The sequence below is a fragment of the Numida meleagris genome, chromosome 4 (assembly GCF_002078875.1).
Source record: "Numida meleagris isolate 19003 breed g44 Domestic line chromosome 4, NumMel1.0, whole genome shotgun sequence".
Taxonomy (NCBI): domain Eukaryota; kingdom Metazoa; phylum Chordata; class Aves; order Galliformes; family Numididae; genus Numida; species Numida meleagris.
Window position 1 is genome coordinate 85,145,683 of NC_034412.1, and position 26,985 is coordinate 85,172,667.

The 26,985-nt window shown below is 37.3% G+C and overlaps 2 protein-coding genes across 4 annotated transcripts; one reads left to right on the forward strand and one right to left on the reverse strand.

The window, feature by feature from the left end:
• Positions 235 to 8,086, reverse strand: LYAR (Ly1 antibody reactive). Of its 2 annotated transcripts, none has more exons than XM_021396639.1 (9): positions 7,958 to 8,086; positions 7,540 to 7,727; positions 6,419 to 6,533; positions 4,647 to 4,754; positions 3,344 to 3,427; positions 2,676 to 3,021; positions 2,310 to 2,408; positions 1,489 to 1,574; positions 235 to 1,186 (listed from the first exon to the last, which is right to left on the reverse strand). In XM_021396639.1, the coding sequence occupies exons 2-9, from the start codon at positions 7,659 to 7,661 to the stop codon at positions 1,052 to 1,054; spliced, it is 1,095 nt and encodes a 364-aa protein (XP_021252314.1). In that variant the 5' UTR covers positions 7,662 to 7,727; positions 7,958 to 8,086; the 3' UTR covers positions 235 to 1,051. The 2 variants fall into 2 exon arrangements, with proteins under 2 accessions (XP_021252314.1, XP_021252315.1); XM_021396640.1 differs by having other exon boundaries at positions 7,857 to 7,983.
• On the forward strand, positions 8,070 to 26,729 carry ZBTB49 (zinc finger and BTB domain containing 49). Of its 2 annotated transcripts, none has more exons than XM_021396637.1 (8): positions 8,070 to 8,153; positions 9,429 to 9,598; positions 11,670 to 12,775; positions 18,114 to 18,160; positions 21,811 to 21,884; positions 22,638 to 22,720; positions 22,807 to 22,968; positions 24,884 to 26,729. In XM_021396637.1, exons 2-8 carry the CDS (start codon positions 9,447 to 9,449, stop codon positions 25,552 to 25,554), a joined length of 2,295 nt encoding a protein of 764 aa, XP_021252312.1. In that variant the 5' UTR covers positions 8,070 to 8,153; positions 9,429 to 9,446; the 3' UTR covers positions 25,555 to 26,729. The 2 variants fall into 2 exon arrangements, with proteins under 2 accessions (XP_021252312.1, XP_021252313.1); XM_021396638.1 differs by lacking the exon at positions 8,070 to 8,153 and adding an exon at positions 8,160 to 8,298.

The following is a 26,985-nucleotide window of genomic DNA, read 5'->3' on the forward strand; positions in this document are numbered from 1 at the left end:
GCTGTAAATAAATTTTATTCACATATGTCCAAAGCCATTTTCATGAACTGACAAACAAGCATTTAGTGAAGAGATAAACTTATTATGGACTTCTATTGTATTTTTTTTCTTATTAACAAGACAAATATGTACTCAGACAAACTAGACCCAGACATTTAAAATTTTCATACTTCTAATATATTCAGTAGTTTTACAAATTTAGGTATTTTAATTAAGATTTCTGTCCTTTTAAAATTCTTTCAGTGACTGCAATACAAAAAATGATGTAGAGTTTGTGGATTTGATGCATGGTTTTTTTCTGAGTTGTTTTTTTTTTTGTTGTTGGTACAATCACAAACTGACAAGATTTATTATATTTAAGGTGGTGTTTTACAGTCATTTATTTCATTGGTCAATTTTTACCTTAAGTGACATCACTTATAATTTAGTCAGCTGTAGTACTAATTGTAACACTAAGTAGCTATGCATGTACAGGTAACAGTCTTCAGATTTTCACTGAATGTGCAATCTTATATACATGAACTTTACAGACACTGTAATTATGCACTTTACAACACAAAATTAAGAGGTTATTAAAGCCTGTGTACACAAGCTACAGAGCAGAAAGGAACTATCAGTCATACCATTTTTAATTGTATCACAACAAAACATTTTTCCATGGTGAGGTTTTGAATATGGAAGTCCTATTGCTCTTACAATAGTTTCTACAAAAAGCCACACAACCCTGGTCCTGATTAAACATTCATGCCTATAAATTAAACCTGTTACTGGAAGAATTTTAATACAGCTGTTGCCTACTATTCTCAATGTCTCTTAAAACTTGTACAAAAAAATATACATTTTTCTTAAAAATTAAAAAATATCTGAAAACAGATATGCAGCACTTCCAAAATATTCTGCGATAAATCTAGAAAAAGAAGAGGAATCCTGCCTTAAATTCTGTTCTCCCATACACAAACATTTTAAATTGAGACCAATGCATGATGTCTGTCCACTTGACAGCAGAATTTGACTCAGTCTGCAATGCAAACATTATGGAAAGTATGAAAACTTATTTCAGGAGTTTCACTTTGTCCTTTAAAACTTTAAATTTGGGATTGTTGTTCACTTTCTTATTAAATATGACTAGAATATCCTCTTCTGATTTGTGATGCTCACCAGCTACTGCATAGTACTGAGCTATAACCTGCACAAAGAAAGAGGAACAATTTTGAGTTAGAAAAGATCCAGTTAAAGCAGTAATACATTCACGTTACTGTATTAAAAGTAGCACAGAATCTATTATGCTATGCCTTTGCAGAACTTACGTCTGTATTCTACTAAGTCCTAAAGAACATGTCTAGTTCTAGTCATTCTGTTAACTGATGTTCTGTTAAGTAATGTCAAACATTTTTGACAGGAACAGGATTTTACAAGCTTCAGCATTACAGGAAAAAAATTCAAGACCAAAAAAGAATTAAAACCTAAAAAAAAGATGGTGTACTGTACCTTTTTTCTTAGTTTTTTAATTGAAATTTCATTGTCTGGAGCCTGTTTCAGAACAGCTTTGATGGTTCCTTTCCAGTTGAATTTACCTAGAAAATTATTAGGCATATAGCACTGTGAGTATACCAGGTCTTCTTGTGATAGGAACCTTCAATGTACTACTTCTAGAACCAGTTCAGCTCCCATCACAGTACACTGTTAGCCTAAAGACACCCTGCTGTTGTAGGGTCATAAGCATAAAGTCAGGTAGGCTGTTTCTCAAGATTTTAATCGGATATCCATGAAAAACCATCATACGACGTGAGCAGCTAGGGTCAAGACTGGCTTTACTTAGCTCCCGTGTTTCAGCTATAAACCAGTAACCTTTACATAATACACATTCTGCATGTTCAGTGACAGGAATTCCCCAAAGATAATGAAGTGCCTTGGCTTATCTAAGCATAAACCAAGTCAAACACAGATAACTCCAATTTAGGATTCAATTAGAAAAAATGGTGATGTAAAAGATAAAACAGATACAAAGCTGCTATCATTTTTCCTCTACGTTGGCTAAGGCGCATGATAGCAAGGAAGAAACCTAATGTGGTGAAACAAATATGCAAAATTCCTCACTGTCCAGTGAAATTAAGTGTAGCTAGAGGCTGCCAGCACAGAAGTAACATAAGAATTCAGCATTAGGTGTAAAGTGTAGCACAGGCTTCCTCCTCTGGAACAGATACATGAATGTTATGCCTGAGGCACAACTTACTTCACGGCTTGCTGCACTACGTCTTTTGCAGTACAGTTTTGTAACCTCTCTACTTCCCCTTTCAGAATACCTTTACCTTTTCCAACAGTTTCTTCATTGCCATTGGTGTTTTCTGTTTCCATGTCTTCTGACATGCTTTCAGTTTTCATTTTCTTCTTTGTGATGCAAGGTTCCTCTAGAGATGAAATACATACACAGAAAAAGTGATAAAACTAGAAGAAAAGTTCCATAATGACTATGGTTCTATTCTTGTAACATAAGCTTGTATTTGCTAGGATGTTCATGTTGTGTACAAGTATTGCAACCACTATGTTAAAAAAAAAAAAAACAAATTTGTATATCTAACATTAATTACTTTTAAAAATTCTGCCGAAGTAGATTATTGATCCTTCAGGCACTGACAAAAGTCTGGAGACAATAATACACTAAGGAGGATAGATACCTTCTACATACTTATGTTTGCGTTTCCTGACATTTGTTTCCTCTTCTATTTCATTCTGATGGCCATTTCCATTTATTTCAAATTCATTCTCCAAGCTCTCCTTTTCTTTTTTGGACTTTTTACTCTTTTTTGTTTCTGAGCTCACAGGCTGATTTTCTAATTTCAAATCTTTTTTCTCCTTCTTATTGTTCTTTTGTCTCTCTTCTTTCCGTTCTTTCTTATTCTTTTTCCGCTCGATTTTACCATCTGTAGCTCCATTTTCTTCTGCCATTGTTTCTTCCCCACTTTCTGCAGACTGTACTACATCCTTCTGTTGTGGTTTGTCTTGTTCTTTTTTACTTGACGCCTTTTTTGAAAGACAGAGTATTACAATTTTGACATGCCTTTATTGATAATTCAACTTTTCTCCACTACATAATTCCTGAAATACACCAATATCCTGAATTCAGCCAAGCTTATTACAGAAGGTAACACCAGTACTAAACACTGTGGCTTGATTCTTCTGTTAACTTAACAGCCTAAATGCTAATAACCTCACAACCACAGAAGAAATGTTATATTGCAACAAAAAACTTTGGCTTGGCTTAATTTTGTTTTCCTATGTTTTATGGTATATGTTGCACTATGTAAATACACCATATACATGATACGTGTTTGACTTAACTTACATCTCCAGTTGCTTCAGAAAAAATATCCCACACCTGATTTTGCAGAGTGCTGTCAGTAACTCTCAAACTGTTCTTCATCCAGTTCTGTGCAGGAAAGAAAAAGAGCATACTACCAATAACTTCAAAAAGTGCATCTCCTTTTTTCTTTTTTTTTTCCTGATTATCATATATTTGGTTCCTGTTTTTCTAAATTTAAGAATTTGTTATTTTGCACGATGAAGACCTGGTTTGATGTTTATTCTCTATGAATCCCTTAAAACTCAACGCTAAATTGTTTTGCGTAGCGTACTGTTAAAAGTCTATGCCATGCCTGTCCGTTGCCTCACCAAATCCAGGTGAGATCAATATACAAAAAACGGTATCCTCAAGCTTTTGAACAGAACTAGTTGTATGTATGTCCTACCAAACCTTTTGACTGTTTGTATGAGCTAAAATACTAAGCGTTTGTTCTTGTTTGTTTCACTAGAAGCAAATGATCCTTTAGGGATACCTGGGAAGGCTGCACTGGTAAACTGGAACAATGGACTGCAAAAACTTTTGATCTTTCAATGCAACATCTTACCAAAAAGAAAAAGGCTTCTTGAAAATAGAACTTTCCTTGCTTAGAACATTTTTGTCAGTTTTGTCAAACTAGTCTAACCTTCTAGCTAGCTCTCTGGCAGCAATTTCACCACAGCTCTATTATGTCCTATCTGAATCACCTAGAAGCAATCATGATTTTCTCTCAGCTTTACAAATTGAGACACAAAATGAGGTGGAGGAGAGGCCAGCTTGTAATTCTTTACAGATACCACATAAAGCATTTAGAGTCTGCTGTGGTTGGGAAGCACAGTTCAGTGAAGCACCCTGTGTGCGAGAGGGACTCAGAATGCTAATCAACAGGAAAACTCCCTAAAAAACCAGTTTCTTGCATCCACCAGGCAATACCTAAGCCACAGACATGAAAATTATTTAAAAATGTCTAAGAATACAATAGCAATACAATACAATAGTTCAATAGCAATTGCAAAATGAAAAAAAAAATTAAAAAAGAATAAGCCTACACATCCAAGCTTAATCCCTACGTCTGGGAAACAACTTTTTGAGCCTCTGGCCTAATAACTAGTCAAAACTGCATTTAGACACCTTTTATGAAAGGAGAAATAATTTACAAACATCTCCTATTTGGAACTTGGCTATTACATCATCCCCTTCCTGATGCTCAAATAAAGCGATTTGTTCTACCTTTCTTAGAGTGACGCTCACTAGGAAAGTCTATTTTTAAGTTCACTGCACAGATTACTACAAAGCTCTTAAAACATACCTGAAATTTTACTTTTTTTCTTGGAATATTACCAAAGGAACGCATTTGCTCCAGAATGTTCCGCACTTTAGGGTTTATATTGGGTTTCTTCATTACTTCATGAATTTTCTGAATGAAGAAAACCAGAATGAAATCAGTGAAGAAGCATAATAATCAAATGATGCATGCAAGGTATGAAAGCTGGAAGCCCATTGGACAAAAATCACCCACAAACTGTATAGCCTACTAAAACCATTCAAAAAGCTTGAGAATAAACACTAACCTGTAGTTTTATCATAAGCACCAGTTACCTGTATAAATACTTACACTCTGGTGCTAAGCAGAGGCAAGCAGGACTGCTCACTGATGCTTTCTGCTGTACAAGTTACATTTTAAAGAAAAGTAACCATATCATAAAAGGGAATCCTGCACTGTGAAAAGTGCTTGCATTAAGAAAATGAACTCTCAACTGACTGTTTTCTGCAATCTTTTGCAAACATTTTAACTTCTGGAATTAACTGTGAAAAGCAAGCCACCTTTGAGGCCACAGTTGACATGCATTTCTTCTGGCAGCAGCGCCTGCTTCAGTAACCATTAATCCCAAGACAGTTCAGGCATATTCTTATGATAGCTATGCCAGCACAAAAGAACAGAGGAGGTTAGACCATGGAGCAGTTATCTGAGCACCACTGCTGCTTGTTGTGGGGAAAAGCTCATGCTATACTCTGAGCTTCCCACTATTTAAGATGCAGCCACTGGATGCTGGACAGCGTTCCTATACCTCTGAAAATCCACTTGCTTGAAAGGTTTTATGGACCCGTCAGTAATTCATCACTCTTCTGCGTAGAAGGTATTTACTAGTGAAGAATGGTGCTTTTCATGGCAGTGGCATTCATATCATGCTGTCTTTGAAACTCAAACACTACTATATCTCAACAAAGGCATTAATCTGTTGGCTTTAATGGTATTATTGATATGACTTGTGGATGTATATCGTTTAGTAATCTTTTAGGTCATCTTCTATGAGATAGAAGCCAACAAACCCTTAAAGGAAACTAACAGCTCTAAGAGTGTAGGTTATTAGGATCGAAACAGAGGGAGACATTTCCTGTGAACTTACTGGGGCTTCTGCTATTCAACATATTATAAATCTAAAAAGAGGGCAGGAAAATTTTCCTGAAAGTATGAAGCTACTCAGAATGAGAACCATGAAGAATTCCAGAAAAATCTAATGAGAACAAATGACTAGGTAATAAAAAGGTGAATTAAATTCAACACAAATTCATGTGAAGTGGCATACACAGGAAGTTAACATTGTTTTTCCTATCCATGTAGTAGGCTTTAGGTACACCAGTGGAACTTAGAAGCAAGATCTTGGGGTTCAAATTGGCGGTTCCTTGAAAATGCCAGCACAACGATCAGCAGCAGTCAAAAAAAAAAAAAAAAGGCAATTCAATTCATAAAAATTATTACGAATAGAGAAGGAAACAGCAAACATTATGACACAGGGTAAATTTCATTTTCTCCCAATCTTGAACATTTAATATTGTTCTTGTAACCTCATTTCACAAGGATACAGTGGAACTGTGGAAACTAGCAGACTAGTAGGAGACATTCAAAATAAACAAATGGTATATTTCTCACCAGAATGAGCAACAGACGTGCCAAGGAATTACCAAAAGAATGTTGTAGATGTTGGGAAAAAAACAGATCTTTGGTTTCATTTACTACAGCCTCTCATGTCTTTACAATCAACAGTTGTTTATCATATCCGTATATAGTATAAACCTTACCTGAAGCCACTCCTGTTGTTTAACATCTCCTTTGCTAGTTTTGGCTTCAAAATCTTTTCCTCCATACTTCTGGTCTTCAGTTACACACTTCACATGGTCCTTATAGTCATCACCCCTGAAGACAAGATTTTTAACTGTAGTTCACTAAAGCGTTCAGTCCTCCAAACAGACTTCAGTAACCAACAAACTGAAGTAATAGCATCTACTGTTTATGCCTCAATACTGTCAACACCTATATGAGAAAAGTTCAACATGACTAAAGTACTTGCTTGTAAGACTGCTTACATCGAATGTGGATACACTAATGCGGTAATGCAGTTCTAATCAATGCGTGCGGCCCCTCAAAAAGAAATGAATAACAACAATTTTAATCTTTCGTTGATGAAGTACTGAGAGACAGAAACATTAAATCGCTGCCCAGAGAAGCTGTGGATGCCCCATCCCTGGAGGTGTTCAAGGCCAGGCTGGATAGCACCCTGAGCAATCTGATGTGGTGCCTGATCTAGTGGCTGGCAACCTTGCCTGCAGCACAGGGGCTGGAACTGGATGATCTTTGAGGTCCCTTCCAACCTAAGCCATTCAATAACTCCGTGATTATTTGAGGATGATCTTATTTACTTACGCAAATTCATATTTCAAAAGTGGATAGTAGCCCTGCTGTCTTCTAAGTTATGAGAAGTGACAAACTCAAAATTCTGAATGTTATTCCCAACCTCACACAATGCCCAGAAGTGGTATCTAGCCTGTAGAACTGGTCTTAATGTATATACTCAGTTCCAATGACAGCTGTATCTACTGCTGATGGCCTTCCCAGCAACAACATTAATTGCATCTGACTCTTGTCAGTCTGACACCAACGTCCAGGCGAGATCAGGGGAGGTGCACAAAGCTGCTCTGGACAAGTGAGCGCAGTGCCACACATCTTCCTGCCAGTGCAGGAGAACCTCCAAGCCCTTGTTCACACTTGAATGATCGAGCCTGAAACAAACCTGTGTGCTTTTAAAGCAGAAATCTGAATTATTCAGAAATTGCCAAAGTTAACTCTAACACGCTCTAGGAAAATCTTGGATTTGTGACAACCACTGAGGAGTGAACAAGGCAGCTTGCCATCATTTACCTACCAGAAATCCTTGCCACAATCCATGCAAGAGAGGCACTCGCAATGTCTGCAAACGTTCACGTGTTTTTCAACTTGCGCCTTCTTCACGGATTCCCCGCACGCATTGCACGTGAAGACGACCATCGCGGCGAGGGTCCGCAACTGCTACGAGGTGGGGCCAGTCTCTTTCCTCCCCACACAAGCACAGCCCTGGAGAGACAAGGAGGTCCCCGCTGTCACCATTTGATCCGGTTCTTACCTCCCTCGTTTAACACCCTTGCAGTTCGGCTTTTCCCTACGCCCTCCCTTTCCTGCTGCAGCACCCCAGGGCCTGCCCACCCAGGGACTCTCCTCAGCGGCTCCGCCGCGCCTCCGAGGCCTTTCCCCCCGCCACAGCCATCGCTCCGCAGGCGGCGATCCCCGGACCCGCTCCCCCTCACCGCAACCGCCGCCTCCAACGGCCGCACGTGCACCCGCCGCCCCACGCGCGCCTCGGCCGCCGCTCTGCGCCTGCGCCACCTCCCCCTGCCCAGGGCCGCCGGGGAAGCGGAAGCGAACGGAGCGGCGCCGGAAGCGGCGGGCGGAGGCTGCGTATGGGGCTGGCGCTGGGATGGAGCTGGGAGGTGACCGCTGCCGGTAAGCTCTGGGCTGAGCGGGGCCGTCTGTCAGGCCGCGCGATTCTGTTCCCTCAGCCCCGCTCCTCTCGGTGCTTGCCTCGCTCTCCCTTCCCCGCCGTCATCCTTCCGTCCTTCCCCTGCTCCGCGCAGAGGGGATCCCGAAGGTCTGAGACGATTCTGAAGCCTCTTTTTGCGCGTGAATAGCGGCTATGAGGCTGGAGCTGCTCTTGCTTGAGAGTAGCTCGTCGTGGGTGTCCTTCAGGGAGATCGAGGCATCCTGGCTGCTGAGGAAGCCCGAATTCGTGGGTTGCTAAAGCCCTTGTCAGGCGCCCAGGGGGAGGCTAGCAAAAGGTGTGGCTTATTTATTTTGAAGCCTGGTAAAAGACAACATGAAGTAAGGGGATAAAAAAGTACAGTGCGACACCTCTTTAATACGCCAGGAGGAAAGGAAACGTGTGGTAACAGAGTATGTTAAAGTGGGGAGCTATAACCCTTTATCAGAATTGAAAATGGGGGTAACTGCACTCTTTTCACACTTAAGCATTGTGATTTTTCTGCTTTATTTGTTAGTTAAAAAACTAGAACTTAACACTGTCCTAAGATTTTAAATTTTCCTTTTGTATTTACCAGAATGTAGGGCAGGAGTTTCATGCTTTTACCAAAAATAAAAAGAGGTGTAGAGGTCAGTCTGAATGTATCGTGTGGGGTTAATATCAGTTGCTTTCTCTTCAGCATGTTCAAAAAGTGACTTTTATGAGGCTTTACATTTTATTAAATAAAAGAATTACTCTACTAGCTTGTCTAATGAATCACATCTGTGAGAAATGTGCTTAGCTGCATCACCAATGAATATGATACAGGCAATGCAGCTACAGAGTTCTCCCTGCCCAGTTCAGTGGATTAAGCCAGTGAGGTTGTCCTCTACAAATATTACTAGTTTTATAAGTCTGATATGTTTTTGCCATATAATCTTGTTAAAGTTGTCTGCATTGCATTTCCTGTGGTTATAGAGATCAGTGTATTTGCGGCACCATTTGCATATTTTTGCAGAAGCTTTTTGTTTTAAGAAACATTCCATTAAAATCAATATTTTCTGTAACTGCTGCTGTACTTCTACAGATGAGCATTACTGTGATTGATCTTTAAACAGAGAAGTGTCTTTAGAGCTCATGCGTCAGGTCTAAACTGGTGTTTCCTTTGGGAGATTAAAAAATGGTAAAAATGTTCTTCATGTTCTAAATTCATTTTGCGAGTTGATATTTAAAATTCATTTTAGCATTGTATTTCATTGTAGGTAATGTGACTTTCTAGCATGGACACTGTTGCTAGCCATAGTTGTCATCTACTCCAGCAGCTACATGAGCAGCGCATTCAGGGTCTTCTCTGTGACTGCATGTTGGTGGTAAAAGGTGTCTGCTTCAAAGCACACAAAAATGTGTTAGCTGCTTTTAGTCAGTATTTCAGGTACGTGGCGGAAATTTCTTCTGTTTTTTTTAAAAAATGAACTAAATGCTGTTGTTTGAGATTTTACCTGAGAAGTGTTTTGGGTTTTTTTTATTATTTTTTTTTCTGGTAGTTGCACACAAAGTAACTATTTGAGTGGAAGGTAAAAAGTTAAACTATTTGTCCAGAGATTAACCTACGTCAAGTATTATACCTAACAAAACAGAGGCCATCCTAATTTAATTTCTGGATATGCATCATTAACTACTACAGAGTTTGAGTTTGGAATTTCCTTGTTCTTATTTGCTTACAGTGCTTCATACAATGGATTCTAGCATGAAATACTGCAATCTCTATTTTAGTATGCAAAGATAACTATTTTCATGAAGTGTAGTACTGAATATGACCTGAGCCAGCCAGAGGGTATCATGGATGAAACAATTCATGTTGTCCATTTCTGTTCAGTGGTGTACAAAACAAAATTTGATCACATAGGTAATATTGAACCTCTGCGTAGAAGAAATTGTCGGAGAGACAGTATGTGTTTTTAAGAATACAAGTAGCTCATGAAGCAACATTAGTGTTTTTCTCCACTCGCTATATATAGCCCACCCACCCTTGATCTCCCAGAGGAGATCCGTTCAGAGGATTCTGGATCACTGATCATGGTGTTTACCTTAGTTTATGAATAAGCTGTTGGTAGATGTGGCAGTTTTTTTGATCTTGCTTCTTGAAACATTTCAAAAGCTTGACTACCAATTTGTATGTAAGAAAATGGTTTTCATGTTACAAACAGGGAGAAAAGAAGAGAGGTGTTTTTTTTCTCCTGTAATGTTATAATCCTAATGATGAAGTGGAATTATGCTCAAAGATTGAATTTTTGAAGTTGTTAAAAGGGGCTAGGCACTCGATTCTTGCTTGAATTCCTTAGAATGTGACTAATTCACTTAGACTCCTCCACTCAGAACAATTTATTATAGTTCTGGTTTTAATTTAGGTAAGATGAGCTGGATTTATGAAAAAAGTAGCTACAGACACTTGCTTCAGAGTAGCATGTAAGTATAAGGATAGGACCAGCTAGACTCAAGGATGCACCCGAAACTGCTTTTCATTAAGCCTCAACTTCCTTTTGCGTAAGGTTCACTGCTCATTGATGTTATGCCCACCTTTCAACAAACCTAATTTGTGAGTTAACCCAAGAAGATGATATGTACATCATTATTTACTGGGGGAGTATCAGTTTAGAGACTGGGGATATTAATGGAAAGGTGTGAAGGTCCTGACTGAGGCAGAGCCTAGCCACTCAGTCTAGGACTTGTTATGCATACAAAGAGCTACAGCTCTGATGCTGTCTTGTGAATTCAGATACTTTGGAGGTACAATTCAGTGTATTGGTTGGACTGCTTGGCTCTCATTCAGTACCTGGTCATTCAGCACCAAACTTTTTTTGGTGTAAGCCAGAAAGGATTTGAAAATAATGAAAAATAATGCTGTTTTGTTTACTATTACCATCCTCTTGTCTACTTGCAGAAAAAGAACTAACGGAACAGTCTTTAATAAGATTCACTGATAATGATTGATAGACAAACTCAATTGCCTGGAGAGAGTAATTTTGCTCACTTTGGGGTCTGTCTTCTCCTTTTTACCAGCAAATTTCTCATGTCCTAATTGCTATAATAGAAGGGGAAACACCATTCTGGGTCCATCGACTGTTGCAAACAGTCCATAAATACATCTTGCACCAAATATTTAAAGATCATTGGATAAGAAATGGCGAGTATAGGATGTGGTTTCAGAATACTAAAGAAAAACAAAAAACCAAAACAACAACAACAACAACAAAAAGAATCTTCTGCTTTAGCTTCTACTTTAAGTGTAATAGTGTAGGGGTAATAGTACAAAACAAGTATTTGAGCAGTTTTGAGAAGTTCATCTGCAAAACCACAACAAATTAGATAAGACCATATAGCACAAGTTTTTTTATTCATACCAAGGCAGTCTGTTTGAGATGTGTGTGTCTATATGTATTTTTTTTTCCTACAAAATTGTTGTAAATTATTTGTGTGTTTGAACATTTGCCTTATTTTATCAGGACCCTTTTTCAGAATTCTTCAGGCCAGAAGAATGATGTCTTTCATTTGGACATTAAAAATGTAGGCGGGATAGGCCAGATCTTGGACTTCATGTATACCTCCCATCTGGATCTTAGTCAGGACAATGTACAAGCTATGTTGGATATCGCGCAATGTCTTCAAGTGCAAAATGTGCTGAATATTTGCCACACCTTTTTAAAATCTTCTACAGCCATAGAGCAAGCTACCGGCATGCCTTGTAATAGTGTATTTTCTCTGCAGAATAGTTTGACTGCGGATACTAGTTGTGCCAATGACAGTTATGGAACAAACCTGTTGCAAGAATGTTCATCTGACACACAGGCTAACAAAGTCTTGGCTGACCACCATTCTCATGCATCGCAGTCTGTTAATCTTCATGCACCCTCAGGTGATTTACAGAAACAGTCACACAGCTCCTTAGATGGCAACTGTGCAGAACATCCATTTAAACAGCCAAGTTACTATTATAAACTGCGCAACTTTTACAGCAAACAGTTCTATAAGCAAAATGCTTGCTCTAATAATGAGAGGGTAGCAGAACAATCCTTTTCTTACAATACGTCTACAGAAGTAAACGCAGTACAGAGTAATTCTTGTCCTGTCAGTCACCCTGAATGTATTCTGGAAACCTCTGAACATTTACCATCAAACTTTCTGGTTCAGTCCTTGAATGAAGCCGCTCCAGATCAAGATGCAGAAAGCATGCTTTTGCAGCCCACCAAACAGATGAGGCTGAAAAAGGCAGTACACCTCAAAAAGTTGAATTTTCTGAGATCTCAGAAATCTGCAGAGCAGCCCCCCGAGCCTAAAAGAGATGACAGCAGAATAACAAGAGTAAATGAATCCGTAAATGAAAGTAGCACTCCTGTGACAAATGTCAGAGTTGCTGAAGAAAAAGAAGCTGAAGACTTGGTAAATTCTGAGAATTTTGAGCAAACTGTTGAAATTGAAAGATCTCAGGGTCCTTTGGAACAAGAAGGACAGTCACAGACTCTTCAGTCACAGAAGCAATATACTTGTGAATTGTGTGGGAAGGCTTTCAAACATCCAAGCAATTTGGAGCTCCATAAAAGGTCCCATACAGGTACAGTTACCAATAACTTGGTCTGCAGACCAAAAATTTGGATTGAGGAGAATGTCTTGTATCTCTTGATTCAGAAATGTTGGTTAAGGGTATGCTTTCAAAGGTGTTTTTGTGTTTTTTTTAATTATTTTTAATGAATAATCATGTAGTAATAAAGACTGTAAGACTAAGTCTAGTTTAGTCTAGAGTTTTAATTGTATTAAAGATTCCTACCTCATATTTGTTTCTGGGGTTCTTTTTCAAGGATGTTGTGTGTTATTTCAATGAAATGTAATTTTTTCCATGCATTTCAAAGGGTCAGGTTGTCCAGAAGTCTTTAAGGCAGATAACAACAAAAGTGCAAATGAGTAGAAGAAAACATTTTAAGAGTTCTAGGCAACTGCGGTTCTTTCTAACCATATATTCATTGTAAAACTGAACTGATCAGAGCTTGGTAGTCAATTCTTTTTAACCTGTAAAATATATTCTTTTATGATATTTATCTACAAAGTAATACTCCTGTAAACAAGTAAGCTACAGAACGAATAGAAATTTTGAACTTGCTTTGTTCTAAATACTTACAGGTAATATTATTTTTAAACCTAACAGATTTAAGTACCTTCTCATTTTAGTGAAAAGCAAGACTGTCTAATTTTGAATTAACGAATTTGTCTTTTCAGTTTAAATAGCATATTCAATTTTATTTCTACAACTAGGAATGCTTTGTAAAAGAGATTTTAAAAGATATTGTAGTTAGTCAAGTAACGCCATTGATTCCATGTCCTTGAGATGGCATTGTTCTTGGTCAGTACTGTAGAATGCTTTTTGCCTTTCTCTTTCCTATGTTAAATACACAAATGTGTCTGCCTAGATCTTGTCGGATAAACATCTCTTTACAAATGAACATAGAATACCATAGCTTGATGGTAAATGAGTCCTTAGCAAACACTAATTGCTTTTATTAATTGATCCTGAGTACTAAGAATTTATTCATCCATGTGATTAATAGAAAAAAAAAGCAGAACCTGAAAATAAGAACAATTTCCATTGGTCTTTTGAACTTTTTATTCAGTGTCTTTGAGTGCATCTGTATGTGTATATTACTAATACTTTTCTAATTTGTTCTCCTGTTAAACAGTTGCATGTGTTTTAACTCCATCTTCTCTTTCTTCGTTGTGTATTGTTTTGAATCTGTTGTTGAATTTAAACTGACGTTACCGAGTATATTTTAAAATCTTATAAATTTCAGGAGAGTAGGTGGTCAGATAAAAGATAGAGCATCTAGAGAAGTCCCAGCTGAGGGAGAGACTCTGAAGTTGGTAAAATGTGAGTTTTTGCTAGGGAATAAATGCGGGAGAGAGAATCCAACTGTGAGAAACCTGTTCTAATTTGCCCTTAGATATCTTAGTCACTGGGAGGAATCTACACTTCATGAATTCTGGTGCCCATTAGACTTCTTGATTGTTTTAAGAGTGCATTGCTTGTATAATGGACTTGTGTTATTGTATGCTTCTGAGTCTGGTAAACCATATAAAATAATTTTAGAAGGTGTAAGGTTAACTTTGAACCTTGTGTAATGCATTGTAACTTAAAGGTTAAGTAAATGGACTGGGTACTAAACTTTATATAGGAATCACTTTAGGGCTCGTGATAGAAGTGTTTCAAAATTTTCATTTCTGTAGATGCAGCTGCGTATCAGTGAAGGAAATGGAAATATGAAGAAAAGGGTTGCAGTAGCTTTCCAAGGTTATTTTGTTGCTGTTCATTTCTTCTTTTTTGACCTCTGTGTATTTTGTGCACCCTTAGACTTCATTTGAGCTCTGACGGATATTTTATGTTCCACAAATCATGGAATGAAACATTGTATGCCATATAAGAAAAGTGATCCTAGAGTTGGTTTTGTTGTTGCTGTCCTCTCTACTAGTCTGGGTTTATGCCAGATTCAGGAATTCCATGCTGGTTCTCATATACTATGTTCTTCCAACAGCTTTCCAGAAGTTTCAAACTTGAATGTCACTTAACATGGCATTAACATTCTTCTGTATGTGTGATAAACTCTCAGAGTTTGAGAACATGGATTTAACAAATAAAAATGATATCCAAGAAGGATGAAAAAATCATTGCAAGAATATAACTGGATATGCCTGTTTGCTCGCCTGTAACTTTTTGGTCATGTTAATTTGTTTTTTTTAAATGCCAACTTGTGTGAAAAGAGTATTTGGAAAATTGAGGTGTGGTATTGGAAGTCCTTCAAATGTGGCTTTGGTGAACAGATAATGGAAGCAAGTTACTAAAAATGACCTTTTACATTAGGAAACCGGGTTTGAACTCATAAGTGGCCATTCCAGTGTAAGTGACAGGCTGTGATGGCCTGCTTATCGAGAAAGCACATGAAATTCTCTGTCCCTGAATGCTAGAGCTAATAAAGAATTCACAGATTAATGTGGTTTCATTGATGAGCTGTCTGTGTGAAGCACAGGCATAATTTGTTTCCAATAGAATGACTTATGTTGTTGTGTAGCTGTTTTAAATGTATTGCTAACAGCTGTTTAAAGGAATCTCTAAATAGAGTTTATTGGATTTGACTTGATTGAATCTTGTGTTCTATTTTAATTAGTATGACTTCTGTAGTAGAACCTGTCTGGTTCCCTCTTACATGTTCCTTACTTACCTAGTAAAAAACCAGTTACTTAAAAAAAAAAAAAAAAAACCAACAACAACAACAAAAAAAACATTTTTCATTTTTAAAAAGTGGAAAGAACTCATAATGGGCTTGAAGAAACCAGAAACATTTACCCTGTCATGGAATATCATATTGATCCTCAACCTTTTCATTCTGAGCTTTGCTTGAGCAAGTTGCCAGTATTCCATGCCTAGTGGGTTATGTTCCTCACCTGTACGTTCTGTTCAGGAACACTGTTTCTGCCTTTCTCCTCTGGAGCTCTGATCTCACTATTGTGCACTTTTGTGCACATCATTTCTTCTTGCAGTGTTGAACAGGAAGGATATAACAGATGATAAAAAGCAGAAAGCAGTCCAAGGGTTAAGAAGTCTCCTGGATGTTTGTTTAAGCATTGTCACAGCTGTAGTTCAGTTTCTTTCCTCGCTCCCCCCAAATTTCTCTGCTGCTGTTGATCCATCAGTGGTCCTTGAGGAGATGAGTGTTGATCTCAGATAAGGTTTTCAGTTTGGAATTTAATGACAGACATAGAATCATAGAATAGTTTAGCTTAGACGAATCCTCCTGGAGGTCATCTAGGCCAAATGCTGTGCTTAAAGCAGGTGAAACTAGGTTAGGTTGTTTAGCTCAAGACCTTGTCTAGTCAAGTTTATAGCATCTTTGGGGGCAGATTCCACAGCCTTCCAGAAAAGCAGTGCCAGTGTTGACCACTCTTACGGAGTAAAGAGTCTTTACCTATATCTGATAATCTAACTCGTCTCTGTTGCCCCGTGTCTTATCACTTCAGGTACCTTCAAGAAGAATCTGGTTTCATCAGTCCTCCTATTAAATGATTGTAGACAGCACTAAGATTTCCTGTTTGCCTTTTTAAGGCTTCAGGTATGGTCTCACCAGTGACAAGCAGAGGAGAATCATCTTCAGCTTCCTAGCTCAGTTACTCTTAGTAACTGAGCCTAGGAAGTAGTTATCCATGCATTACCTGAGGGATGCTACAGCACTCAGTAGTCCAGCATTTCTGCTAGAATTTGTTCTTGCAATAGGCTGCTTAATATGCCTGGTTGTTTGGTGTTTTATGCAGATGTAGAAATGATCTCTGAAAACTGGTTGGATGTTTCTTTTACAAACCAAACCTTTTTGTTCTGTCTTTATCATGGGACAAAGAAAACTCTTAAATTCTTTGAAGCAAAGAGAATGTGCATCAGTACAGTTCTAAGGAAATTGCATACAGACTACAACAATTGTTTTGAGGAATTTGAGCCTTTGACTTCTACCTTTTCCCTTCCAGTTTTTTTTTCAGGGTGGATTTCTGTTCAGGTAATAATCTTTGAGTCAACAGTAACTTTTTTTGTGTAGGTCATTTCTGCAGGAATCGCCACTAATGTTTTTTGTGTTCCATTCCAAATTACCTCAGTGCTTTTATGGTTGTCAGAAACCTCCCGAGCTGCCAGAGTTCTGATACCCTGTTGGTTTCATTTGTATTTGCTTTTTCAGTATCAGAATTTCTAGCGTTCTGCATATTTAGAACCATAATAAAGTCAAGCCCCTCTGCTATTTATTGTTGAGTTATTGGTTTATTTTTATCTTATCTTTGGATAAAAGCTCTCTTGAAACTTTTTCCATTCTTCAGTAAGTAGAAAAGATAGATTTAGGCTTAAGTTTTTTTGCATAACCTGAAGACTGCTGCCTGTCTGTGAGCTCGTATAACTGTGTTCGCTCTGTGATTTAAAATCTGAGGCAATTGCTCAGGTCCTTGATGCTGAAATGATATCACATATATTTGGCAGCAGTGATGGAAAATGGAACCTCCACACCTGGATATTGCAGATGGTACTCGTAACACTTCCAAGGATGGAGGAAGAATCACAGTGCAGAGAATACTTGCTGGAAGATAATGCTACAAATGGCCAAGAGGTGTTCTGGAAAAATCTGGAGAGTGTATATTAGAATACATAAATACAAATTGTTAGACCAACTTTTTGATTCATCATCAGGAAGTAGAAATACTTAAAGTTTTGTACTGTCACTTTCTAGGTGGAACATCAAGTTATTTTCAAATACTGGAGGGGGCAGTTTCAAGAATAAAAGTTTTAGATACACAATTTCAGAAATATTATGGTTAATTATCAGATACTCGTACACAGGCTGAAAGGCAGATATACATTTGAGGTCAGTGAATGGCTGTACGCTGATTGGAGATGTATGGTACTCACTGAGCAGAGAAAACTGAATCCTTCCAAATTAGCTTCTCTGTATTCCGTATTCTTTTTTTAAGCAAGGGCATTTGCGTGTACGAATGGAAGGACTGGTGCACTATCTATAGCTTTTGTTGTTGTAGTAGGAGCCTGTCATCTATTCTGTTCCTGAAGGTATGGTACTCCTTTCATCTGGAAAAAAAAAGTATTAAAAAAAAAAATACAAAGCACTCCTCTTCGTACCAAAACTCTTCTATTTATTTTGAAATGTAAATTCTGTTTCTGAGAAGCCTGCTGTGAAAAGCTTCATGGTAAATGCTGTACTTCCTTCTTAAATTTCCCCTTAAATATATGGGTAAGTGTCCTTTGGGGGATTATTATTTTTTTTTTTTTTTACATTAAATGCATTAAAAGGAAGTGTACAAATTTGAAGTATTTGTATTCTGCTGCAGCTATTAGAAGTTCTATGTTCTGTTTCTTCTTTTAGGTGAAAAACCTTTTGAATGTAACATTTGTGGGAAACACTTCTCACAGGTGGGAATATTTTATATTATAGTACTTACACTTGAAAATTAAATGCATCCGTGTACTGATTCTAAAAATAAACTTGGTTTTGTGTCTGTAGATTAGATACCTTTTGCTCAGACAGACTTGACTTTAGAGATAAAGTATTTAAATATCTTATCTGAAAATAACATGTTAAGTGCTTTGGATGTCTTTGATGCGTTTTGTACCTTTGATTCTGTCTGCTCTCAGTAGATGCCTGTTATGTATTTTATCTTCAAATGAATATTTATCTGTATGGAGCCACAGCCTGTTTGAAATAGAACTTCTGTTCTCAGACTGTGCTTTTGCCTTATGTTTAGGCATAAACATAAGCTCTGAATAGCATTTTTACATAGATGTCCAAAAAACATTAAAATTCCATATAATACATTGTATTCACAATGTAATTTAATCTTCCTAAATGACGTATATTAAGCAGATTTTTTTTGAATCGTCTAAAGAAAAAGTGTGTCTATATAATTGGGCTCCATTTTCTTCTATAAATGAGTACAGCATCGTCTGTCTAAAGTTACAAAACTCAGAATTTTTAAGAAAATTCTCATGAAATTCCCTATTTACACACAGGGCCTACACTGTAATTGTCTTAACTTGCCCTTGTGTGCTCGTTTGCTATTCTGAGTACAGCTCATTTGTACTTCTAGAAATTAGGTGCCTAGTTGTCTTGTGCTTCCAAAATTTCCATTTCTTTTCTGTTTTCTTATTTGGAATATTTACGCTGAACTATGGGAGTCAGTAGTATGTTTTTATACTAAGATTGCATCATAATTAGCAAATAACTTTGATCTTTCCTATGGGTCCTGGTTTAAGGATTAGACTTGTGGGGTCTTTGGCTTACCACCCACTAGTGCTTTGCTTCTCTGGCCCTAGATTTGCAGCCGACCAGGGGGTTCTTTGATCCCTGTACGTGATGCAGTTGCACAATCTGGTCCAGAACTAAATATATACTGCAAGTGAGCAAGCTATTATCAAGCTATTTTGAGCAAATCTGGGTCTGCTTGTTAGCCAGAAAAAGTTACCTTTTCATTCATTTTGATGGCTGAACAGTCACTCATTAAAAGAAGTGGGTATTCACAAATTCCTTTAAAAGCACTTCTGGCAAACACGGTGCTTTCCTGTGCTGTAGATCTTTACCTTGGGAGAAGAGGGAATGAAAACTTCACATATGCAGTGTATATGACAGACTCTAGTGCAACATGCATTTTTCCTCTTTAATTTAAAATGAAAAAAAACACAGAAATTTCTGCCTTTTGATTAAATGCTGTTAGTGAGCTTCCCTCCCCTTTCCGCTACTGTTCTTGTCTGAAGGTATACTCTGGAATCTGTAAACTTCCAGAGTATGAACCACAGCATTCAATTTGTGTATTACACTTCTTGTCACAAATAGGAACTTGCATACTTCCGAGGTGCTTGCTTCTGAATCATGCAAATAAGCAACACCAAAATAAGATTTGAGGATAATTATTGTCTATTTTTTTGCTGAAAAGGCCATCTCTGATCTTGTTCTCTGTTAAACTTCTCAGCCTGCAGACAGAGAAATAGTAATGCTTTTCTTATTTAAGCTTTCATGTTCTGGGCTTTGGAGACAATGCAGTTGTACTTAATTAAACAGGAGCTGGCATACTAAGCTGGAACAGTGTTCCATTTGATGGAATGTGAAACAGAAACTGAAGAAAGCAGGGAAAATTGAAACAGCAACTCATAGTCTGTAACAAATAACTATACATGATTTTTTGAGATAAAGGATTCTTCTGAACTTCCAAACCCGCGTCTTTCCCTACTAGTAAGCAATGTGTAGCAGCGTGGTCCTTCTCTTCCTCGTGATCCAGGTTACCCTGTCTTACTTCCTCACTGCCTTCTGCAGAGCTCCTTTTGGGAGCTGATAGGCATTAGTTCCTTCTCTTTAAAAGCATGCCACTTGCAAATAGAGCAAGTCTAGTGTATCTCCAGTCTCTGAACTTGTGAGGAATAGTATGCAACCAAGATCAGTAAGAATATTATTCTAAACATTTTCTTCTACTGAAATCCTCTCAAAAGTTCCCTTGCACCTTTTCATTTGGATGGCATATTGTGCTTTAGCCAAGGTTGTGTGCCATCTTACAGGTTTAGGAAAGAGACAAGGTACAAAATTTTTTACTTTTTGAATTGTCTTGGAGCAGTTAATAACAAGCTTGTGCCCTCATTAGGAAGAACTGATACAGCATTACAATTAAGAAATAGAGCTGCTTGCTGCTATCTGTTAAATACTTTTATTCTGGACCAAAAATGCCTGAACTGGAGGCATTTCAGAAAAAATCATTGCACTTCATATTCAGACTCTCTCCTAATCCAGAATAAAACATGCATTTGTCATATTTTGTTTTGTGGCATGGATAAAGGTTAAGGTTCTGTCTCTTGCGTGCTGCTCTCAGAAGCACCTCTGCAAAAAATCCTCAGTCTTTGCAGAGCATAAATTACTTCTTGGAGAAGTCACTTCATCCCATTATCTCCTACAGAAGTAGGTAACCAATGCCTCTCTGTTTCCATTTCATTGTCTGCCTGAAAAACCGTACAGGGTTAAAGAAAGTTCTCTCAGGGTGCACACTCATCCTTTTAGTATTGTCTTGCATGCGTGTCTACAGTATTTCTGTTCTGTATATCGTAAGCTGTGATTACAGTGATTGATTGTTAAAGGTAATTTATATCTGAAGGAGTAGGAAGAAATTATTGAGGTTTGCATTTTTGCTGACTTGCTGTGACTGAGGAGGATGTGTTAATCTTTGCATTCCCGTTTTTCTTTCTGATAGAAATATCGCTTTAATGTACTTGGATAAAACTAAGCAATTATCCATCAAAGAGAACAGAAGTGTTAGAAACGGACCCTGCAAGAATTCACGCATTTTTTTCTGAAACATCTGCAGCTCTTCTATGAAGATTAGTTGTATCTTGTTCTTTGAGTACTGGACTCTTGGTGGATTAACCACTCATAAGCACTAAAAAAATAAGTTGGCATTAGTGACATGGTTTTGTCTAATTGTCATTAGCTGGCTTGCTGGCAGACTGGCATGATTTTTACAGGACTGGGAGAGGAAAGATATATAATGAAAATTAGTTACCAGTAATCCTATTTGTTCATTTCTATACATCCTGCTCTATTTTCTTCTGCTGTGGGTAAATACTTATGGCTTTGGAGCACTTAGCTCTAAGTCTTTTGTGGATAGAAAAGTGTTTTTTCTTTTCTTTTTAACCTGCTAGGTGAATTCAGGCATCCTGTTATAACAGTGCTTTGTTTGTAGGTCAGGGAAGATGAGACAAACATAAGCCATATTGCTAATAAGTTTTCTTCTTGACTGCAATGTAGTTAGTGTCATTTCTATTTATGGTTGGATCTGTTTTCCTGAATGTTAGATTCCAGACTCTTTTTCTCTGTTCATGTCAATATATAATTGCATACATATGCAATTTGGACTAGAAGTACATGGTAGTCTTAATTCGCTGCTGGAGTTTCTACATGCCTTGTAGTCTTAACTGCCTCAGAGTTAGAAATAAAAAGCTTGTCTCATAGGTAACGTAATTGTCTGTTTATCTGAATACAGCAACAGGATAGTTGAGTTTAAATGTTCAAATTGCTGTCCCTTCAGGCAGGTAATCTCCAGACGCATTTACGTCGACATTCTGGTGAGAAGCCGTACATTTGCGAGATCTGTGGGAAAAGGTGAGTGGAATTGTTCATTCCAGTGAAGCTACCGTGTTAAAACTTGTTTGTGTTTTCTTTAGTCATCATGATAAAGTAAGGGTCAAGAGCTAAGGCAGCGTGCTGCTAAATTTTGTTTAGGAGACATTGGGTTTAAATACTAAAACATGTAAGCCTTTTGTTGCAGGTCTCATTAATAAGATAATATTCACTGCATATAGTCTGTGGCCTTACATAATTTTTTTACATTGGCATCTTTAGTTAAGGATATATATATGTATACTGTTGTGTATATTTTGAACAGTCTGAGGCACAATAAATCATGCCTTTCTGTACCTTAACCTCAAATTCTGTTTTCATTACTTGATCATATCATTTCAATTTTTGTTCCATTATATGAGACTTACACAGTATGGGACCTTGACAGATTTAAGCAAAGTATTAAATATTTGTTCCTTCTGCTAACAGGTGAAAAAGAACACTAATTTAGGAATGTTATTGGTACTTTAGACTATGTTAAGTGGAGAAAATTAATAACATTTATGGTGAAGAGGTTTGGGTTTTTTTCTTCTTTTTTCTAGCATACATTTAATTAAATAGCCATTGCCAACTTCAAAATGTTTGTTTTAAATGTATTAATTTGGGTATGTGTGGTTTAGACCTTTTTCTTTGGAACATCAGATGTTCATTATATTTGATTTCCATATGATACTCAGTTTAGGAGAAGAAAGGGTCTCGTAAACCCAGTTACACAATTTATATATTCTGTTACAGATTTGCTGCTTCTGGTGATGTTCAGCGTCACATTATTATTCATTCTGGAGAAAAGCCTCATCTGTGTGATATCTGTGGCAGAGGTAGGTAAGAACCAAAGCTTCTGCCTCTGAAGGTCTTTTGATTGAAACATGAGAAGTCATAGACTGTCTCTGTCATATTTTTCTAGGATTCAGTAACTTCAGTAATTTAAAGGAGCACAAGAAGACTCATACAGCAGATAAAGTATTCACCTGTGATGAATGTGGGAAGTCATTCAACATGCAACGAAAATTAGTAAAGCACAGGATTAGACATACTGGAGAGAGACCATACAGCTGTTCAGCATGTGGTAAGATTTACTGTGCATAGGCTTGCTATATCTTAGTTTTTTGAAATAAGTAAAGTTTACAGTGTCAGCAGAATAGCAATGAAAATGATTTTAAATTGAAGTACCACATTGCAAAGATTTCTTACAAGATCTTCTAGTGTATTAAACTGTTGCAATTACCGTAAGTTCACAAGTGAATTTCAGTTGAAGAATACAGAAGAGAAATAGGGAATCAGCATGCATACGTTTGCCATAGAAATACTGATACTGGCTGCTTCAAAAATATGTTTGTTTTCTAATTGAAAGCTAGATTTGACAGCACTTGGCTATCGGTGGCATCTTTCTTCCTTCCTTTCTTTTTTTTTGCCAGTTGAATGCTGTTGAGATTTAACTGGAGTCAATCATAGAGTTGATAGTAACATTTTGCTACTTTGCTTCAACTTCTGGAATAAAATCAGAACTTGATCAAAGCCTCATAGCAGAGAACATCCATTTTCAAAATCTGCTGGGTAGATTTTACTTCCAAATGGTTTGAAAATTGCTCTTTAATCGGTGATTCATCCTAGTATAACATGGTTCTGAGAAATTGCAGCCTATCCGTATCTCATATATTACTTAGCATCCTGCAGGCTACTTACTTTTCTGCCCTTAAGTGCTATATTGATATAATTTCTTTCATGTTCTGAGGAATCAGCTTTGGAGGAAGGTACTTACCATATGATGTCTAACTGTGGTATGTTTTATTGGTAATGTCCTGAGGCAGCAACAAAAGCTATAACTGTTAGATCTTGCATCAGTGGGAGGAAATACAGACATGCAGGATGTGAAAGAATAAACAAACCTTTGCTTTGCTATTATTTAAGTGGATTTATTTTCCTCTTGTCTTCTAGTGGTCTTTTGATCATTTTTCTGTTTTAGCCAGGTAGTCTTCTGAGAGTAAGAAATGCACAAAGAAGTTCTGATCAAGTGTTACGAAATCATTTGCATAAGCAAAAAGTCCATATGCACTATTCCAGTAATTTGTAATCTTAACTTTTACTGTTTAATGGCTTTTCTGAAAAAAAGAAAAGCAGAGTGAAAAGTATGCTAAAATCAGACTGCAGTTGCACTGGGCTTTCAGATAATATGATTGATTTTAGTTGGTATCTGTCCATACGAAACAAAATAATCTTCAACCTAGGTGAAATGAGAAAATCATAAAGAGGTACCAAGTTATTTTTATTCTTCCGAAGAACGTGAGATGTCTGAATCATATTCTGGAAATTAATGTTTCCTCATTTTATTGTGCTTCTATACTTTGCCTTGGTTCACCCTTGGTCATTGTTTTTTTATTATAATGTGGTAATTGAGTTATTTGAGCCCGTGGTTCTTAAAAAAGCAAACAGTTGGTTATTTTATTGTACTTTAATATTTACAGCCATTAAAAATAGCTTTGATGCATTCTTTGTGTAAAAAATGGACTGCTGCATTATGTTAGCTCACAGTTAACAAAAAAGCTAACTTTATGAGCACTGTAAGAATAGTTGCTCTCTAATGAACAAATCATTACTTTCTATGATGTAGTTCTAGCTGGAAGAATATAATTAGAAGCATGCTGCTTTACCAGGCAGAGGAATCCTACTGATCTTCATTTTACGCTTTTTTTTCCTACCACAAAGATTGAAACAAATTGAGAGTGCTCACAGTTTTCAAATATTAATGGATATTCCTGTCTCTGGAGGCAAAACTAAAGCACTGGAAACACAAGACAGAACATCAGTTCAAGGAGAAGAAACAAGTAATTGTTTTGTAGAAACAGAAGGAACCCTATAATAAAAGTACCACAACCACAACTGGGATGTACCACAGCTCGTCACTTGATACTTTCTCTAATTAGAACTTGTTTATGTGCTTGTATTAAGAACAAAATCATAATGTTATCACTTCTGTCTTGTAGGGAAATGTTTTGCAGGCTCTGGTGACCTGCGTAGACATGTGCGGACGCATACAGGAGAAAAACCCTATACCTGTGAAACTTGTAACAAATGCTTCACTCGCTCTGCTGTTTTACGACGGCACAAGAAAATGCATTGCAAAGCCACTGATGAAGGTCCAAACACACTAGATGAGTTTACTCAAGGGATTGAAACTTCTGATCTCGACAAATCTCAGAGCTCTGACTCTTTTGGCCAAGAAATGTCTGTCACTTTGTTACCAGTGTCAGTTAAATTTCCCATTCGTCCAACTGCAAATTCAACTGAATTTGGTAATTCTGCGGATTCTTACTGTAAGCTGCGATCAACGATTCAACACCATGACTCAGCAAACCAACAGAAATTGAATGTGGATTCAGCTAAACTCCCAAAAGCTCAGACACAGCAACCTCCGCCACCACCATATGCTTATGCAGATGTAGATGGATCTTCTGCAGAAGAAACGTTGGAGTCTGATAATATTTCCATGATTCGTTCCTCTATGGTTAGTTTGGACAGTCATTGTAATGAGCCACTAGGCAGTCGAACATCATCTGTTGCATACAAGAATAGTGAAGGACCATTCTTCTCTAGCATGACCCTCTGGGGTTTAGCTATGAAGACTTTGCAGAATGAAAGTGAATTGGAACAGTAAAGGCGCAAGTTACTAAATCAGAATTTCTTAGAGGCATTTCATGCAATAGATATGTCTGTCTTGTGATTACACTGCAGTGTAAAGAGGTCTGAGCTAGTTTTTAAACCCCTAGCTTGAGTACTGGTAGAAATCAAGGTACATGCCCAGAATCCAATGTAGGCTGCCTTTACACTGCTGCTCAGCCAAGTTCAATTCTGGTTTTGAGGATCTTTGTTCTTCTGTGACTACACTGTGTAGCTGATGTACTAAAACTAACCATTTAACTATTTCTTTAAATCTGATAATAGAGGAAAGGAGGGGCCAATGTCTGATTTCATTATATGAGTGCAATTCAACTGCGGGCCATCAGAATGATGTGAGGATATACACAGGTTACTCCCAAAGTGATGTCTCCTATTTGTTTCCATAGAAACTTCAACAGATAAAAAGAGCACAAGAACACTGTATGATAGAGCAAGCAAATTCTCAGTTACCTTAGACTTTTTTTTTTAGCATTAGCTATGCATTTTTTGCAAGCAATGGACAGAGCCTGCATGTCACACTCGTAAAAAGTCTGCACGGATGTCCAGAACGTGGGCTGTCTTTCATATCACTGTTGCCACTGCTGAAATGCACCACCCACTGCTTCACTGTGCTCACATCCACTGTTTGGTCTCCATGTATGTTTAGCAAGTATCAATGAATGCAAATGGGCTTAATTTTTTTCCTCGCGGAGGAAGTCATTGACACATCTTCGCTTCATACACACTTCTTTGTTAAACACCATTTTGTCAGACTGTACCTCTACTGCCATACCATCAACATCTGACATCATAGGCTGATATCATAAAGTAGGAGGCATTACTTTTGGAGCAACCCTCAGAGATGTGACAAGTGGAAAATATTGAACAAATCCCTGGTGAACTTGGGTTTGAAAAGTGGTTTTCTTACCAGTAGGACCATTGGTTTACATGACTTGAGTATTGTGATATTAAAATTAAATGTTAAATACTGGATAATATTTGTGATAGTGCAAAGTAACTGTATATCTAGAAACTTTATTTTTTTTACAATAAAATCTTTTTTAGTATTTTATAAACTATTTTGCATAGAAGATTATTTGTACAATGAAGATCAAGATCAGGAAATGCTAACTTAATTTGAATAAAGGGAAGATGTTTTACGTTGTATCTTAATTGCTCAGTGTGTTTCATCTTTTATGAAAGCTTTTCAATAACATAATTCCATCTATTCTAAGTACCTTTACAATGCTGATGGGAATATAAAATAAGTGCAGTCAATGCGCCAGTAAATTGCCTTGCATTTCATTGAATTTGTGTAAAACATCTGCTAATTAATTGAATGAATAGCTTGAATGAAAGATAAAAACTTTGCTTACAGGCCTTTTCTGCTTTGGTGCTTTGAATGGTTGTATTCATTTTCAGTACTGAT